Source organism: Aedes aegypti, chromosome 1 (genome assembly GCF_002204515.2).
Source record: "Aedes aegypti strain LVP_AGWG chromosome 1, AaegL5.0 Primary Assembly, whole genome shotgun sequence".
NCBI classification, from domain to species: Eukaryota; Metazoa; Arthropoda; class Insecta; order Diptera; family Culicidae; genus Aedes; species Aedes aegypti.
Genome location: NC_035107.1, coordinates 217173291 through 217192301, shown reverse-complemented (window position 1 = coordinate 217192301; position 19011 = coordinate 217173291). Strand labels below are relative to the sequence as shown.

Below are 19011 nucleotides of genomic sequence, written 5' to 3'. Positions count from 1 at the left end.
CTTATTAATCTCACGATTTCGAATCAAAGAAAATCAGTTGATTTTGCACTGACACAGCTGAAAAAGTATCAGCATACTTTATGTATGTTGGCGAGTAACGTGACACCTTTTCAAATCAATATAATCTATCAAGAATGAGTTTTATCACTTTGAAATTGCATGCTACAAAGTCATCATTGCTGCCAAAACGAATGACGAGCTACTTCACCTTAAAATGATCCGTGATTTTTTTCCATTTAAAAGCTTCAATTAAAAAAAATCAATTATTATTAATAACTAGTGATCCCGGCAAACTTCGTCTTGCCATCAAGTAGGCTGTTAGAAAACGTCAAGAAATCCCCCATACAAAATGACCCCTTAGTCTTCTCCCATTCTCCCGATTATTCCGAAGACTTTTCCGAACTTTTTCCTCACACGCACACGTCGCATCCCTTGTGAAGTGCAACAGTGAAAAACTTGCGTTAATTTGTTGACCCGTTCTCAAGCCATTTCGTGACATACAAACACCACTCCATTTTTATTTATATAGATATGATATATTATTATTTTATCATTGTGCTGAAAACCGCTGGATAGGCCATGACAGTCTAGCAGACAATGCACATTGTTGATGGAACGTTTTTGATGGATAGGTAAAGTCTGGGAGGGAGGCACCGATACTACACACGAAATATGACACAACACTTTTCCAAATTGCAAGACAACTCCCGCTCACCAACGACAATCAAGGCAGGCTTGGGCAAAATCGCTAGTTTTCTTTTATTGTGTACCTTCGATCTTTCTGAACAAACTTGGAAAAAGGGCCATAGTTTCATGTGCATTCAATTTTAATGATGATTGGAAAACAGTAAAAAGATGCGTGTTTCACTTCTTTTCTATTCGATCAAATTAAAAGGTACTATCGTATAATAGCTTTTGGGTGTTGCAGGAATTGATTGATCAATTACGCGCTTTTATCAAGTTTGTCCATTCTTCAAGATCTGGGCTCACAGTGACAGTTCGTGACAGCAGAATCTCGGCTCACTATTACGTACATAAATTTTGTATCGGTTTCTCCCTCCCAAGGTAAAGTAAAGGAACGAGAATCAAAATAAAACAAAACCTGTCGGAAAGCAAACGTGGTGTAGAAATCAAATTAAATAGTGAATTTATAACTAATCTCATTCAAATAACGTGTGAATCATTAGTTTCCATAAACATTATTGTCGGTAAATTTGTTAAAACTATCTAACTAGAACTATAAATTAAAAATAACATGCTAATAGATAGCATAGATAGAGATCTTAAAACGTGTAGTAAGAGGTTAAATAGTAAAAAAAATGAGCTTAAACTAAGGGTTTAACGTCTACTTAGCCTAGTTGAATTAAAGCGTGAGTAACTAAAACCTTTATATGTACAATCATTGGAAAATACCTAATTGGAATACTATATACAGCAGAAAATATCAACTAGTGCACTCCGACTGAACACTGGTGGCAGGAGGTCCTAGAATCTAAATTATCAATTGTAAGTACAATGTTAAAACTTATAAAATCAGGCTAATGAAAATAATTTGAATTACAGTTTTAGCTGCTATTAAGCTGCTCAGAAAAGATGTTGCAAATTTCTAAAAGAAAATCCGAACTATCATGGAGAACGACGAATAACTAATGTAAATCTCTTTTTTTATTATTTGAATAAGGCTGATACAAATATTAATTTTCTTTTATGTCACCCCTCCCCCTTCGAAAATCCGAAAATTTTGAAGGGGAGAAAAAAAAGATTCATCATTTTTTTGACATCAGTTAGGTTTTTTCAATTCACAAAGTAAAAAAACAAGTAAAATAATGATCCAGAGGACGATTAAAAACAGTTTAACAACTATCATTAAAAATAAAAATTCGAAAAATAACTTTTTTTTCATTCATTTTTTTTTTTGTTCCTTATTTATTTTTATCCCCCCCCCCCCTCGTACCTTCCAAGTGATCTCGGACATAAAAGAAATTTAATATTTGTATCAGCCTAATACACTTTTATATTAAATTTGAAATAAATAACTCGAGAATGGCTACTTCTAGAGAAGTGATCGTGATAATCATTATGGTTTATAATAATTTCAATATTCTAATTGTATCTTCAGAACGTATTGCTTTTGACAAAAAAACTACAACAAGAAAAACTTTTTTATGAAAAATTTCTCCATCGTTAAACTTTGTCTCAAACATTTGTATTCTATCAAGATTCTACGGTAAAAATTAAAAAAAATAAAATAAGGTTTCTGTGTAGTTTAAGTTTTATTTTCGAAATTTCCATGATAAATAATAAAATATTTTTTCAGTGTGTACTTTTTTTTGTATTCCAATTTATCCAAAGAATATTTTTCTATAAAACCAATAAATTCGGAACCAGAATTTTTCAAACAAATAACTTGCAAAATAACATAGATTATTTTTAAAAGTTATTCTTGAGTTAAAACGATCGATTAATGTATGAAAAAGACGTATTCACGGCGTGTCTGGTAGAACAATATTATAACAAACAAACAGGCATCGCTAAATCTTTCAGCATTCAAAAATATAGGTTTTTAGCTTTCATTTGACGGGTGCCCCAAAAAAATCCACCGAGGGATCCCGAACATTTTTTTTTATTTTAAATTTTTGTTCCTTGAAGTACAATATTTTCAAATATAATCATGGTAAAAGGCAGTTTTTTTTCTCTCAAGCTCGATGGTAGACCAAATTTCAAATGAAAGTTGATATAACATGGAAATATAAGATTACATATTGTAATAAATATAACTGTCCTATGTGATCTTGGGGATACGACATTTACTCGTACAGTGGAGAACACACTCACTTGAGTTCAACTAATTTTCATTCTTTTACCAAGATCCGCACAGCTGAGCGGTAAGCAAATTAATTTTAACTGATATGTCAGCCTTACATCAAGTTTACTTAAAATAGCACCTTTGGGTGCCGTTACCAAACGTCACTTTTACTAAGATGTCAACAAACGACCTTTTACCGAGATTTGCACAGCTGAGATCGGCATTCGGATTTAAATGTGTATTTCATTCTAGTGTTTAACTGTTTCTGTTCATATTTAGAACAGATTAATTTTATTTTCCTTCTTTCTGGAATTACACCCCTATTGAGACAAAGCCAAGTTCTCAAATAAGAGTTCTTCGGTTATTCATTAACTGAGAATTTGATTCGCCTATCATGATTGTTTTATTTTTTTATATTGTGTGTAAGAAAAATATACTCGACCGATGAGATCTAATCAACCATCCTGAAAATTCCACAAACTACGTAACACTCTAGGGGGAGGGGGGAATAGCGTTTAATTTTTCCACACAAAAAACGTTGCGGAGGGAGATGGGGTGAGGTGGTCAAAAATTTCCGATTTTAGCGTTACGTAATAAATGGACGCTGCCAAACGATTGATACGAAATAGAGCTCTTTTGAACCATTTTTACAAATCAATATCACTTGCTGCTGGGTTAATATTGTCATGTTTTCTACAATTAATATGATATAAAAAAACAACATGCCAAAATAGTGACTCTTTGAATTGAAAATAGTCTTGCAGTTGTGTTAACTCAACTGTTAAATCCTAGAAAATATCGTGGTCAACAGGCACAATCTGGCTTCATAAATAAGCAAAAATGCCACATTTGAGGAACAGAAAATCTATTCCAGATTCAAGAAACGCCATTCCATGATCAAGTAAGTACTAACAGTTTGGACCAGACCAAAAGAATCATTGAGTCAATTTTTTTTTTCAATCAGTACGAAACAGTCGATAAATTCGATATCTTTGGAAGTTTGTTCATTATGTCTCTGCAACGGAAATTCCATTGACATCTGACATAAAAAAGGGACACATGATTTGAATTTGGAGATCCTGACTTCAGTTTATGGAGCTACTGTAAAAACAGAGGCAGAGCTCAAGGCAGACTCTTGAGTCGCAAAACCCCCAAAAAAGCTCCAAAAGGTAATGTAAAATGCATGCTGTATGGAGCTCATTTTGCTACGACCAATAAATGCAGCCACTTGATTGATGTTGCTTTCATGAAATAGCCGAAAAATTGCAAAAGTTGCACCCTGTATTCGCTGATGTCCGCACGAATGGGAAGGTATCCTTTCGAGATATTGAAACCCTTAGAATAAAGTCATAAAAATCTACTGTAAATTGCAGTTACTCAACTCTACAGGGCAAGTGGGCACATGAAATTTAACTTCCTCATAACACTTACCGTTGCCAATAATCACATAATTAACCATATCTCATGTTGAAAACATATATTATATGAATATGATATCAATCTAAAAGGAGTATAAAATGGTAAAACTTTCTTGTTTGTAAGCCACTTACGTGTTTTAATTACTGCAGTAATTGTGAAAATTGTATTATTGTTGTTCTGCTTGTCAGAAAATGACTTTCACGGTGGAACTATTTTTATGATTTGATTTAACAGGAAATATCTTCAACTATATTCTTATAAAATTTTGAAATTCCAAGCTAAAAACATCAAAATAACTTCAATACTATTAAAAAAGTCTGTGTAGTGTCATTTACTCCGGGTGCCTGGATAATATTCTTAATGAGGATTTTTTAAGCTTTTTGCTAAGGCTTGGGTAACATGGCGTTTAATCATATTCCATTTACTTTCGTAGGCCGTTGTAATGTTGATCCATTCTACTTTTAATCTTTAACGGTTGATTGGCAAAGAAAATTCTCAATCAATATCTAAGTACTCAACAAACTCTAAGCTGGGAAGCAGGCTATGTCCCAGCAGAGGTGTAATGCCAGACAGAAGAAGAATAAATTTAATAAATTTAAATAATTCTGACCATGATAAGAAACAGTGCTCGGTTAGATATACTTCCACAGTATGAATAAGTGAACAGACAACATATCTAATCGAATAAGTGTCCTATAGCTCAATAAATCCTCAAAAACACATAGGACAATTTTGTTTTTTACAAAATGAAACTCAATAGATATGTATATATATTTATTTTATGAACTTTTATATGGAAATTAAACTTTTATCCAACGAGCTGTCTTTTGCAATGATTACATTTAAAAATAATGTACTCTAAAGAACAAAAATTTTAAATAAAAAAAAAATGTTCGGAATCCCTCGGTGGATTTTTTTGGGGAACACGTCAAATGAAAGCTTAAAACCTATATTTTCGAATGGTGAAAGATTTAGCGATGCCTATTTTTTTGTGATAAACTTTTCCCATATACACGCCGTGATCCATTAATACCGAAAATTCGTGCAAAATTTAATCCAAATCGAAGATGGTCTGTGGCTGACCGTTTTAACATGGAGTTCGTCATATACATATTAACTATAAATTCAGCAAATTATGCTTGATCACACAAGAAAAATCATCAAACTTTGCAGTTAACCTTATTTTTGCCAAAAACTGCTATTTTGGGTATATAACAATTACCCCCATTGTTTGTGTATTTTTATACACACATCACTTTAAAGTATATATGTCGTAAAAATGTTAATACCGCCGTGCGGGGTGGTAGCGGACCTAGTGGGTGACTGTGACCGCCCTTTTCGAAACATTTTATGGTCAATATGAACGTCAGAAAACTAATTTATGATCATCTAATGGCTATTCATAACGTATTCTTGACGCTTGTCGCATTGTTTTCATTATTCTGGTTTTAGTTTGCTGTACCGGCAGTTTGATTTTTTACCGCAAGAAAAAAAAATTCAAATCGCGATAACTTTTTTGTTTCTCGGTATAAAAAAACAACATGTTTTTCACAAGTTCTCAAAAAACTCTTCTAGTTAAGGAACCGTTTCGATATTGATGATTTGGTTTTAAAGATATTCCAATGTTCCTTGGGGGACTTACATTTTACATATAAAACGTCTTAGACGACCATTTTGTTTTATGTCAACTTATCGAAAAAATAAAATGTGGGTTAAACAATGCCATGTAATAAGGAGCTACTCTGAAAAAATCATACAAATTGGTTAAGTATTCTTAGAGATATTTGAAAATTACGATATGATGTTTTTTGAAGTTTTCAAGATCTTTAGTTGGCCAGCATGGTACCAGCAACATAACTGCTCATTACTCAAAGATAGCTGCACCAAACTGCTTCATTTTTCACAACATACTCTTATTAATGTATTGTTCCGAAGAGAGAATATCCGATTACGATAAAAATTCTGTAGCCTGAGATATGGTTACGCGTTGGTCCCTCAAGGAATTTCGGAATATCTCTGGATCCAGATGACCAATGATCAATGTTGACACAGATTCTAAAACGAGAAGAACTTGTGAAAAAATGGTGCAAAAATAGCGAGAAAAAAAAAAGTTATCGCGATTTGAGTTTTTTTCTTGCCTTGCCTCTTCTTAAGCTGCCGGTAGAGGAGTTAATAATGGATATACATTTCTACATAACTTTATTCAGCAAAAATGTAGCCAATATCTTGGAGGTCCACTATGTGGAATTTGTTTATTAAAAACTGATATTTCTGGTGACATTGAATATTTGACTAAGGTCGAACTTTTGCCCCACTTTATTCTATTCTAGTTTAACAATAAGATAAGTATTATTTTGTTCCTGCTATCGCCATAATTTGTACTACATAGATGACCCGATTTTATCAGCCCCTTTTCCAAAATGTTTTTTAAGCTCTCCTTCAAAAAGAAAATCAGAATTCTTTTATCACTTTGTTTAACTGAGTTGAATAAGATCTGGAGAATTTTTTTTAATTAAGTCATGAGAGCAAAAAGCTCTCTACAAAAAAAGGCTGACAAAATCGGGTCAGTACTGTTTAACTATAAGTGATACTTCTGCCGTATATCCTCTTTTAAAACGGACGGTTGTTAAACGTACCAAAGCGTAGCAAAAATTCATGGTCTATCATTGTGAGACATCAGGTTTCATCAGCTTCAGTGAGGATTAATAACGGCCTTCGACTGACCTACTTTTCATATCCATTTTTCACTCGTTACAAGGCGCCGGTCGATCAAGTGAGAAACATAATCCTTGCCACGCTTTTCGTATCTAGAGCAGTAACAGCCGGTCTCATTCATGTCCGTCAGTGGAACGATTTAAAGACAATCTTTGAATTGGTACTCAATGGCGGTACTGCATTATGTATGTATTTATCTGTAAGTAGTATATACACCTTTGTCTATTGTAACACTGTAACCCGTGCGAGCTCTCGTACTTAAATCTTACAACTCGTTTAAATCTATCCGCAAAAGCAACGCCTAATTAGCCATTTATAATGGCATTTCCTCAGCAAGATCGGGCCCCATTTGACAAAATCGCCCCAACATGCATCATCAACCAAATTGCCTTACGACTTAACGTATTCTTCGTCTCCCTGCTCCCTGCAGACTCAACACCTTTCGGTTGTGGATGCCCCAACTATTCACCATCATCGACGAGTACGAATCGGATCCGGACTCGATGCAGGATGGCACCTTGTGTGACATGTTGGCCTACAAAGTGAACAAATCTAATGCTCTTCTTGCTTCATCGTTGTCGTCGTCGTCGTCGTCGAGTGATGTATTCCGGACTCCAGTGCTGAACGGGGGTGGCCGAGTTGGAGCTGGAAGCTTCCTTGATGACCCGAACGTGCTGGACATGAGCAAAATCATCTTGTGCGAAGCGGTACGTTAATGGTTGTAAGACACTAGACTGGTTCATTTCCGTGGGATGAAAAATGTCGGGAAAATGGGAAAACTGACGACTCGACTTGTAATAACGAGTTTTCGAAGAACGTGTCGAAAAAAGTGTCATTCGTTAACAAACATATTTAAGATGACTGCAGTCAGTCTATGCTTCGCACTCACAAGCCCATCCATCCTTCTATTATTGCAGACAATCGAGGGCAACATGTATCTGAACTCATTAATCATCGGCTCGGTCGGGGTGTGCGCCTATCTCGTGACCACGGTGCTGATTAATTCCATCGGCAATCGAAACATCCTCGGTAAGTCCTCGACATCCAGCTGGAACATATGGGGTGGATTAATCGGTGAAGGTCTCTCGCCACGGCGAACAATTTGTATTCGGAAGGTCACGTTCAAATGAGAAATTACATCACTTTAGCTGTAGGTCCTATGAAGAAGTGAGTGGAAGAACGCTTGCATCACTGGAAGGGATTATTAAATGCATGAAATCTTAACGAAAGCTTCTCCTCAGAAGCTTTTCTTTAGAAGCTTGGATGTTCAGAAGCTTAGGAGCTTCTCATCAGAAGCTTGTAAACTTCTCAGAAGCATGGAAGCATCTCCTAAGAACTTGGAAGCTTCTCTTCAAGAGCTTGTAAACTTCTTTTCAGAATCTTGGAAGCTTCTCCTCAGAAGCTTAGAAGTTTCTCCTCAGAAGCTTCTTTTCAAAAGTTTGGAAAATTCTACTCAGAAGCTTGCAAACTTATCCTCAGAAGCTTGGAAGCTTCTCCTTAGAAGCTTGGGAGCTTCTCCTCAGAAGCTTGGGAGCTTCTCCTCAGAAGCTTGGAGGCTTCTCCTCAGAAGCTTGGAAGCTTCTCCTCAGAAGCTTGGAAGCTTGTCCTCAGAAACTTGGTAGCTTCTCCTCAGTAGCTTGAAATCTCCTCCTCAGAAGCTTGGGAGCTTCTCCTCAGTAGCTTGAAATCTCCTCCTCAGAAGCTTGGTAGCTTCTCCTCAGTAGCTTGAAATCTCCTCCTCAGAAGCTTGGGAGCTTCTCCTCAGAAGCTTGGGAGCTTCTCCTTAGAAGCTTGGGAGCTCCTCCTCAGAAGTTATGAAGTTTCTCCTCAGATGCTTGAATGCTTCTCTTCCGAAGCTTTCCCTCATTAGCTTGGAAGCTTCTCCTTAGAAGCTTCTCCTCAGAAGCTTCTCCTCAGAAGCTTGGAAGCTTCTCCTCAGAAGCTTGGAAGCTTCTCCTCAGAAGCTTGGAAGCTTCTCCTCAGAAGCTTGGAAGCTTCTCCTCAGAAGCTTGGAAGCTTCTCCTCAGAAGCTTGGAAGCTTCTCCTCAGAAGCTTGGGAGCTCCTCCTCAGAAGCTTGGAAGCTTCTCCTCAGAAGCTTGGAAGCTTCTCCTCAGAAGCTTGGAAGCTTCTCCTCAGAAGCTTGGAAGCTTCTCCTCAGAAGCTTGGAAGCTTCTCCTCAGAAGCTTGGAAGCTTCTCCTCAGAAGCTTGGAAGCTTCTCCTCAGAAGCTTGGAAGCTTCTCCTCAGAAGCTTGGAAGCTTCTCCTCAGAAGCTTGGAAGCTTCTCCTCAGAAGCTTGGAAGCTTCTCCTCAGAAGCTTGGAAGCTTCTCCTCAGAAGCTTGGAAGCTTCTCCTCAGAAGCTTGGAAGCTTCTCCTCAGAAGCTTGGAAGCTTCTCCTCAGAAGCTTGGAAGCTTCTCCTCAGAAGCTTGGAAGCTTCTCCTCAGAAGCTTGGAAGCTTCTCCTCAGAAGCTTGGAAGCTTCTCCTCAGAAGCTTGGAAGCTTCTCCTCAGAAGCTTGGAAGCTTCTCCTCAGAAGCTTGGAAGCTTCTCCTCAGAACCTTGGGAGCTTCTCCTCGGAAGCTTGGGAGCTTCTCCTCAGAAGCTTGGGAGCTTCTCCTCAGAAGCTTGGGAGCTTCTCCTCAGAAGCTTGGGAGCTTCTCCTCAGAAGCTTGGGAGCTTCTCCTCAGAAGCTAGGGAGCTTCTCCTCAGAAGCTTGGGAGCTTCTCCTCAGAAGCTTGGGAGCTTCTCCTCAGAAGCTTGGGAGCTTCTCCTCAGAAGCTTGGGAGCTTCTCCTCAGAAGCTTGGGAGCTTCTCCTCAGAAGCTTGGGAGCTTCTCCTCAGAAGCTTGGGAGCTTCTCCTCAGAAGCTTGGCTTGGGAGCTTCTCCTCAGAAGCTTGGAAGCTTCTCCTCAGAAGCTTGGAAGCTTCTCCTCAGAAGCTTGGTAGCTTCTCCTCAGGAGCTTGGTAGCTTCTCCTCAGAAGCTTGGGAGCTTCTCCTCAGAAGCTTGGGAGCTTCTCCTCAGAAGCTTGGGAGCTTCTCCTCAGAAGCTTGGGAGCTTCTCCTCAGAAGCTTGGGAGCTTCTCCTCAGAAGCTTGGGAGCTTCTCCTCAGAAGCTTGGGAGCTTCTGCTCAGAAGCTTGGGAGCTTCTCCTCAGAAGCTTGGGAGCTTCTCCTCAGAAGCTTGGAAGCTTCTCCTCAGAAGCTTGAAAGTTTCTCCTCAGAGGCTTGGGAGATTCCGCTCAGAAGCTTCAAAGCTTTTACTCAGAATCTTGGAAGCTTGGAAGCTTCTCCTCAGAAGCTTGGAAACTTCTTCTCAGAAGCTTGAAAACTCCTCCTTGGAAGCTTGGAAGCTACTCCTCCGATGCTAGCAAGTTTCTCCTTAAACCTAGGAAGCTTCTCCTCAGAAGCTTGGAAGCTTTTACTCAGAAGCTTGGAAGCATGTGCTCAGAAGCATGGAGTCTTCAGTTCAGAAGCTTGGCAACTTCTCCTCAGAAGCTTTGAAGCTTCTTATCAGAAGCTTGGAAGTTTCTCCTCAAAATTTTGAAGCTTCTCCACAGAAGGTTGGAAGATTTTCCTCAGGAAGTTGGTAGCTTCTCCTAAGAAGCTTGAAAGCTTCATGTGCGAATCATGGAAGCTCCTCCTAACAAGCTTGGAAACACAGACAAACAGACGTAAACACTTAGAACAAATCACGATCAAAATCATAGTCACGAGAACATGTACGCCCAATGCTAAAATCGGTGTGTTTGGCCGACAGGCCAATAGATGGCGGTAGTGTGGAAACGTCAAACACGAACAAAAACGATGTGAGCGCTGCGGGTGGCGGATTGGCCACCTACCATATTTTTGAATCGACCGTTAAAAAGGTGGTCGATGGGCAATGATGAGAGTGTTTGTCTGTGTTGGAAACTTCTTTCCAGAAGCTCGAAAGCTTCTCTTCAGAATCTTGGAAGCTTCTCGTTTTGAGGCATACGTTTTTCAATTTGAAGTTATAAACTGTTCTTATTCAATTCGATGTTATGAACAGTTCTGATATATGTTGTGCACTTTTAGGTTCTTAGATCCCCTTTTTCCAATCGTTCGTACCCCAATGCTGATGGAAAATTATTTGTCTAAACAAATTTTGAAAGAAATTGTATGCTTAAATTATTCTTCACTTTTCTGCTCACATTTGTGTGCTGCTCACATTCAAACCTAAGTCGCTGTAAACACACTCATCCCTTCTCCAAGTGCTTTATGACCGTCTATGAATAACCAATAAGGGAGTCACATATGCTCCGTCCAACAAACCGTTTGTCAATGTCACCAACGCCTACAAGTTCACACTCCCGTTTGCGAAGCTATAAGAGCGCTTTGATGCATTCAAACACTATTTACTACTTGATTTAACATCGAATCGCAAATTTGCATTGTGTTTGAACACAAGTTCGCATCGATTTTGTTTCCATGCCACGCCACCCCTCAACGCCTCCCCCTTCAAATGTCCCCTAAATGTATGCTAAATTTCATCCTGTTCTCTTTCATTCTACACGCGCACACGAACCCACACAGTCTACGGGCTGCTAACATCCGGAACGACCGGTTTGCTGCTGTACTGGTCGAGAAGCTCGCTCGCCATCCTGGCCCTGTCGTCGATTTACATTACCACCGCCAGTATAGGATCGACGGCCCTGGTGGGATCGGTCGTCGCCATGTTCCCTACATCGATGCGGTAAGTAACTGCACTGCGACTGCACCCTGCACCTTCATAGTATCTGCTGTGAAAAGCTGAAACACTTAAAGCTGAAATCACAAAAAGCTGGAAATATCGAAAGGCTGACATATCGATGTCTTTTCAAATATAGTTCCTGAATTGTTAAGTGACTTTATCATGCCACTCAACTGCACTAACCCGATTGACACTATTCCGAAAGTAATTTGCCCAAAATTAACATTAAACCCAATGTATGGAAATATGCATGATAATAATGAATATAGAATGTGCCAGTGATTCTTTACTCTTTTCAATCATTGGTTATTCTCACAAAACTTATCACCTTGGCGACTTCGACATTAACCATATAATCAACAGAGTTTTATCCTTTTTCAGTTGTTGGCGAAATCCACACTATAGGCATTGTAATTTTCAGGTCCCACATTATTCTTTTTTGATAATAAAATGTATCCATTTAATATTCTCAATTAACATTAATTAACACTAGGAGCCCCGGGAACAAATATCAGTTGTACCGTAATACGGGGTAACTTTGATAGTTTTTTTTTGAGTAAATCTGAATATGTATGCATTTTGTTTTAAAAAATTTTATTTTATGTTTTGTTAACAAGTACTGGTATCTCAGTTATCGATTGAAGTTGAAAGATTGCATAACGATTCATTTTGATTTAAGTGATATTTCTTCATATAATCGAAAATCTACATTTGATTTTGGGATAACTTGTAAACACATAAAAAATGACAACCAAACTACTGTTTGACATTATTGCAGTTGCAACATGATTGTAGAATGTTAATAGAGAACGTGGATCCAAAATAAAGTCTGTATGGATAGGTATGATTTTTTTTTTCTGAAAAAATATCGATTGATACTCACACAAAATAATACTTTTTTAATTATCATTTATCGTATTTACATTGAGAACGTCGCGACCCATTGTGAGCCCGCACTATACAAATCTCATCTATCACGTCATTGTCGAGTAGTATGTGGTTTTTCTATACCTAATAAGCGTTGTGTTTGGATGGACATCAAATTCTTCCGAAAGAGGTGCACTTTATGAAAGAGGACCAAGTGATTATTGAGTTGAAATCGAATTCAGGTTAACTTCTGCGTCCATGAGTCCTCTCGTGATGTAGGGGTAACGCGCCCTATCTAGCGAACTTGGAGTCGTGAGTTCGATTCTCACCGGGAAGACGTGTAACTTTATCGCAAATTTCAAATCAATTTATCCATTTAATCCAATTGCGAAGAATATGTAATGTTTAGTTTTACGGTAGTTGTTCAAAATGGTGTTTTTCAGTCGTCTTATAACTAAATTCCGTAAATATCAGGATTATTATTTGTCTTAAGCGCTGCGGGTATCGGTTCGAACATGACGATGGTTCCAGGTTCAATTATGGGGAGTACTGGAATAACCCCTCCTAAGAATCAGTAGCCACTTTCATATCGAGTCTCACAAGTTAATAACGATTTATCAAGCTTCATTGTTTTGCAGACCGAAACTGAAGAAGGATGGCTCAAGAGCAGAGCGTTAAGGTAATCATGATTGAAAAATTGACGGTTGAACGAAAAATCCCGCTGAAAGCTTTTGGATTCAATTTTTTTATTATCATAAGTGTACCAATAAAGTGTAATGTAAGTGTGTAATACATTCGCTGCATACTTAAAAGTGTTTAGGACATCTCATGGCATTTATTTATTGTTTTGCATATCAGGCTACTTTTTATAGCAGCATGGATCACATAACGGCCTACTTTTCCTATCCAATAAAACAATGTTGAAGAGTGCTACTTTTCAGCACTGAAACGGTGTGTAATGGTGTTCTTGGAGCACCTACAACGGATTTACAAATACGCATCCTTATTACCTATTTATTACAATTTATTTTCGTAAGCTAAAAGGCAACTTTAAACTGGATTGAGTTAAAGATATGCATAGCCATCATGTTCTGGAAAATCAAAATCTGAAATTTTCATGCAGATACGTATTTTAGAAAGAACACTCAAAAACCCAAACCCAAAAATTGTGATTTTCAAGAACCTCGAAGCACAAACCTCAACCAAACTATGTTGAAACTTATTCCAATCATAAAATCGTGTTCGATAAGAGTTCTGAAATTTGAATAAACTGCATTGTAGAGGTATTTGCGATAAGTTTTGGTATTCCGTTCAATAGTTATGAGTATTCAAAGCTGGAAAATAGTCCAAAAATATATAATTGATCTGAAGCACACCTCAGCACTCGTTGTACACTTCAGAAATTCTAGTAATTTCAAGGTATTTAGAGAAACTTGTAGATAAATTCTTAGCTTAATTCCTAGAGATATCCCTGGAAAACTTCTTCCAGGAAGGGTCAATGAGAAAATTTATGAAGGAAAAGCTGGAAAATTCCTAGAAGTATTACTGTTAACAATAATTTTAAAACTAAACAAAATTTTTAAAGAGTTCCTGGAGTAATTACAGGTGAAATTGCTAGAGGTGTTTCCGGGTAAAGCCATGGAGAATTATTAAAGCAATGACTTGAAGTATTATTGAAGGGATTTTAACTTTAGAAATCTTCATAAGAATTGCACATCAAAATTATGACAGTTATTTTAAAAGAATTCCAAGAGGAAGAGGCATTTTTGATGAAAACCTTGGATTTTTTCCAGGAGGGCACCTTGGAGGTATTCCACGAAGGATTCTTAGAGATAATACTAATGGAATCTTGAAGGCATTCCTGGGGAAAAAACTGGAGGTATTCCCTAAAAAAAATCTTTGGAAATATGATTGTAAGAAATCCTGGAGGTATTTTAGGAGTAGTCCCTTGGAGGATGATATTCCAAAAGAAAACCCCGAAGTTCTTTCTAGACAATTGCTTTCAGGCATTTTTAAAGGAATCCCTTGAGATATGTTTGGTGGAAACCTCTGGAGGAATTTCTGCATTAATAATTGGAAGAATCACAGAAAAAGTGTGTGGAAAAATCACTAGAGAACTCCTGTACAAATCTCTGGAGAAATTGTTAAAAGAATCCCTGTTGGTTATCCAGGAGCAATCCTTGGAGGATTTGCAGGAGAAAATTTAGGAGCTATTCCTAGCAGAACCTTAACCCGTTAACGCCCAAGGTATCTCACAATTGGAATTCAGCTTCGTTTTTGTTATTCATAGTCGTATTCCCATATATTAAAGCTTATTTCACCAAAAAAATTCAAGTCTATGGTGGGGATCCAAAAAAAATCTTGAAAGTGTGTCGTCCATATCTAGTTGTTCTATAAATTTATTTTCGAGATTAATCAAAAATATTTTCATGCTCTTAGACCCATTACAATGTAAACAAGTTGAAAAAACTGCAGGTGAGGGGTAATTCATAAATTAGGTCCCGTACAAAAGAGGAAGGAGGAACTTTCAAGAAAAGGTGACTACCCGTATAAAAATTGAAATCCATACAAAAAGGAAAATTGAGGAAGACGAATATGTCAAAACTTTGCGTGACGTAATTTATGGACGTACCCTGATAAAGAAATTGCAACATAAAGAATAAAAATTTCAGAGGTGAAAGATGCATGCCAGAACTAAATCACTATCAACGCTTAAAATTTGCTGATTTGTACAGCCGACTGCGATACGATTCAGATCAATCTATATCACATCAACATCATGCTGTCCAGTGCATTGATGGCGAAAGACTATGGATATCACTGATGGGTTAAGTTTAGCCTTAAATTAAGCATATAAAATGGCAATTTATCAGTACGATATTTTTTATAGTGCTACACATCGTTTAAAACTATATGTTGGTCACTGAATAATAATAATTACCACGTGATCACTCATTCTGCAATGATGATGATCTAGAGTGCGATGTCCCAACACTACTGTTGGTTGTCAAATCAAAGTGATATTGATAGCTCGCAAGTGATATTGATAGTTTTAGACCATCAGCCATCAGCTGATATGATTGATATTAAGCAACTCTGCTGACAGCTATCGAAATATATATTTGGCAATAACAGAATTTTGCTAGTGCTAACCAAAAGTTAGTCCTCCAGTCCATTGACAGTCAAATATTGCACTCCAACTATTACATGTTTTACAGACGTGAATATTTGAAGCCAACATTATTCGTCTATAACGTTGAAGTTACTGCATCACTGATGCATATGGTCTTATCCAACGATAGAACCGAATCCACGCGGTCCAAGATTTTTGACACTAGAACGGGCCACAATACCTGGGGAGCATACGGAAGCATGCCCGCTCGAATGTCACAATTCTTGGACCGAGTGAGTTCAGCAAGGGAGGCTCTGTATTGCTACCTCAACGTGACGCTGGTTCATAAAAAGCGAACAACCATACAAAAATACGATCAAACAATGGTGAAGGCGTAATCAATTTTCTCGAAAATTGATTTTAGGAATTTAGTAAAATTAAATTGGCTGCTGCAGTGCGCGCGTAGTAAATAACAACTTTCAAACAATATCTTTCAAGCGCATTTATTACCTGTAATTTTGCGAAAAAAAAATTTCACTTTTGCCCGTTAACCTTTCAGTTGTCGCGTGGTTTTCCGCTGTCAGAACCACCACGCTGATGCTGTGTACGATAAGCGAGGTTTCTTCACCACTGTTGTACAAAATACAACAGCGCGACGACTGAAGTGTTAAGCCATAAAACTGGTTCTGGACTTAGGTTGGCGGCTATTCAATTTTACTCTCATTTGACAGCCGCCCTTCACCTTCGGAGTTCAGTTCATGGATGGATAAGTCAATTTGTCGGGTTTTTCGTTCTTTATTCCCTTCAAAAGATCATCTTTTTCATTCAACGGCTAGAAAACATGTGTTTCCTTCTCTTAGCCTTCATTAAATAATGTCAAGGTTCATCTAAAAATGTAAGGAGCATTGCATCCGAAATAAGCGATTGTTGCTCGACTCGATAGTAAGTATCCATTGTTTTGATCTAGGCAGACCATTTTTTTACTGGTTGTTTCCTTGATGTTTCGCACATAAAAGCAATTTCCAGCTAATAAGTTTTTTTTGTTTGCGGAGATATCTCCTTTAGTTGATCATAGTTTTCGAAGATACCAAATTTTTCATCAGTGGACTTCAATATAGGCGAATAAAATATTTGCCGACTAGCGCCATCATGAAAATGACTTCCATAATAAGAAAGATTTAGGCGCATAGCTTTCTTTGGATTTAATCAGTGGACTGATATATAAGCGAACAAAATTTGTGCCCAGTAGTGCCATTTAGGTGATTTAAGAAGTAATAAGTTTCCAGGCGAATAGGTCTCATTTAGTTCTTAAACTTTGTCAAAGACACTAACTTTGTATCAAATCACAGGATTGAGATATAAGCAAATAAAATGTTAGTCTACTAGCGCCACCTTGAAAGAGTTTTTCAAACTACTATGTTTCTGGGCGAATAGATCCCATTTAGTTGAACACTTTTGTCGAAGACACCAATTTCGAATCTCATCGTTGGACTGAGATATAAAAAAATTGACCACTAGCGCCACCTTGTGAGTGTTTTCCGAACTAATAAGGTTCTAGGCGAAAAGGATTCATTTAGTTGTTCAATATTGTCCAAGATACAAACTTTGTATCTAATAACTTGACTGAGATATTAGCAACATAAAATCTTTGCCCACTAGCGCCATCTAGTCAATGTTTTCCAAAATAATAAGTTTTCGGGTGAATAGATCTCATTCAGTTGAACACATTTGTCGAAGACACCAATGTTGTATCTCATTACTTAACTGAGATATGAACAATCATAATGTTCGACCACTAGCGCCATCTTTTGAGTGTTTTCCGAACTAATAAGGTTCTAGGCGAATAGGTCTCATTTAGTTGATCAATTTCATCGAAGACACCAATTTTGTATCTCATAACTAGACTAAGATATAAGCAAATAAAGTTTTGGCTCACTAGCGCCATTTTGGGAGTGTTTTCAGAATTTATAAGGTTCTATGCAAAAAGGTTATATCTGGGAGGGAGAAACCAATACAAAATTTCTGTACGTCATAGTGAGCCGGGATTCCGCTGTCACGAACTGTCACTGTGAGCCCAGATCTCAAACATTGGACTAACATGGTAAAAGCGCATAACTGATTGAAACACAATTTCGCATATCATCAAAAGTGACAAAAATTTAATGAAAATCAATTCATGAACATAATACAAGTAATGCCACGTGAGTACCTTTCAACTGATTGAATATGAAGCATTGGAAAACGCATCGTTTTAATTTTTCCAATGAAAATTAATGTTTAGTGCATAGAAAACTGTGGCCCTTTTTCCATGTTTGTCAGGAAAGATCGAAAGTACACAACAAAAGAAAACTAGCGGTTTTCTCCAAGCCTGCCTTGATTGTTGTTGGCAAGCTGGAGTTATCTTGCAGTTCGAACAAACGTTGTTCTATATTTCGTGTGTAGTATCGGTGCCTCCCTCCCAGGGTTATATATAGTTGTTCAACTTTGTCGAAGACACCAATTTTGTATCTCATCGCTGGACTGAGATATAAACGAAACAAATATTTGTACGTCGGAAAGTTGTTTCATATGTTGCTTATATATGCATCATTTGTTGGCGTCTGTGCGCCACCTGGTGAGTTAATTCTGAAATAAAATAGTTACCAAGTGGAAGTCAGCAGTCCTGTGATCAACTTCGCAGGAGACAGTTTTCTCGTAAACCTCTTTATTTTCAAGATATTTGCACTACAAGTACTGTCCTATTTATAGGACGCTGGGCGTTCGGGGCTTCTGTCCTATTTTTAGGACGCTGGGCGGATATGGGTTAACCGGAATTTATAGAGAAATCCATGAATGTATTTCTATAGGAAAACCTGAGGCATTCCGTCAGGTCTTCCTGGGAGAAACCAGGAAGTTATTTAGAAAAATTCCTTATGTAATATTATATTGCTGGCGGCAGAGATTTCTCATGAGACTCCATTGCATATCTAAGAGTTTCTTACTGTTTTTAAGAATACATCTAGAATTCCAGGAATTCCTCCAGAGATGTTTTCAGGAGTTCTTCTTGGATTCTTTCTAAGATTTCTTTTATAATTTTGATCTGGAATTCTTATGAAGATTTCTACAGTAGAAATCCTTTCAATAATACTTCAAAGCATTAGTTCAATAATTCACCAAGGCTTTACCCGGAAACTTCTCTAGCAATTTCCCCTGGAGCAAGAGCTCTTAAAAAAAATCTTTGATGTTTGTATCATAATTTTTCTGTGCAATGGGTTTCAGCTGTTTCTATGTGTCCTTTTGGCTCGACTGTGGTTCTTTTGCAGTGAATTGTTCGAGATTATTAAGCTAGAAACAAAATGTTTAAGAAATATATTTCAATTATCGCTAGGGCTTAACAGATAAACCG

General features: G+C 37.5%; 1 protein-coding gene across 1 annotated transcript in view; it reads left to right on the top strand.

Annotated features, from left to right (window-relative positions):
• Positions 1 to 19011, top strand: part of LOC5569242 (synaptic vesicle glycoprotein 2A) — a 158754-nt gene that overhangs the window by 112600 nt on the left and 27143 nt on the right. Inside the window, exons 7-9 of the mRNA XM_021857583.1 lie at positions 7371 to 7647; positions 7858 to 7969; positions 11491 to 11650. Coding sequence (XP_021713275.1) covers positions 7371 to 7647; positions 7858 to 7969; positions 11491 to 11650 — 549 coding nt within the window. The remainder of the gene's footprint in view (positions 1 to 7370; positions 7648 to 7857; positions 7970 to 11490; positions 11651 to 19011) is intronic.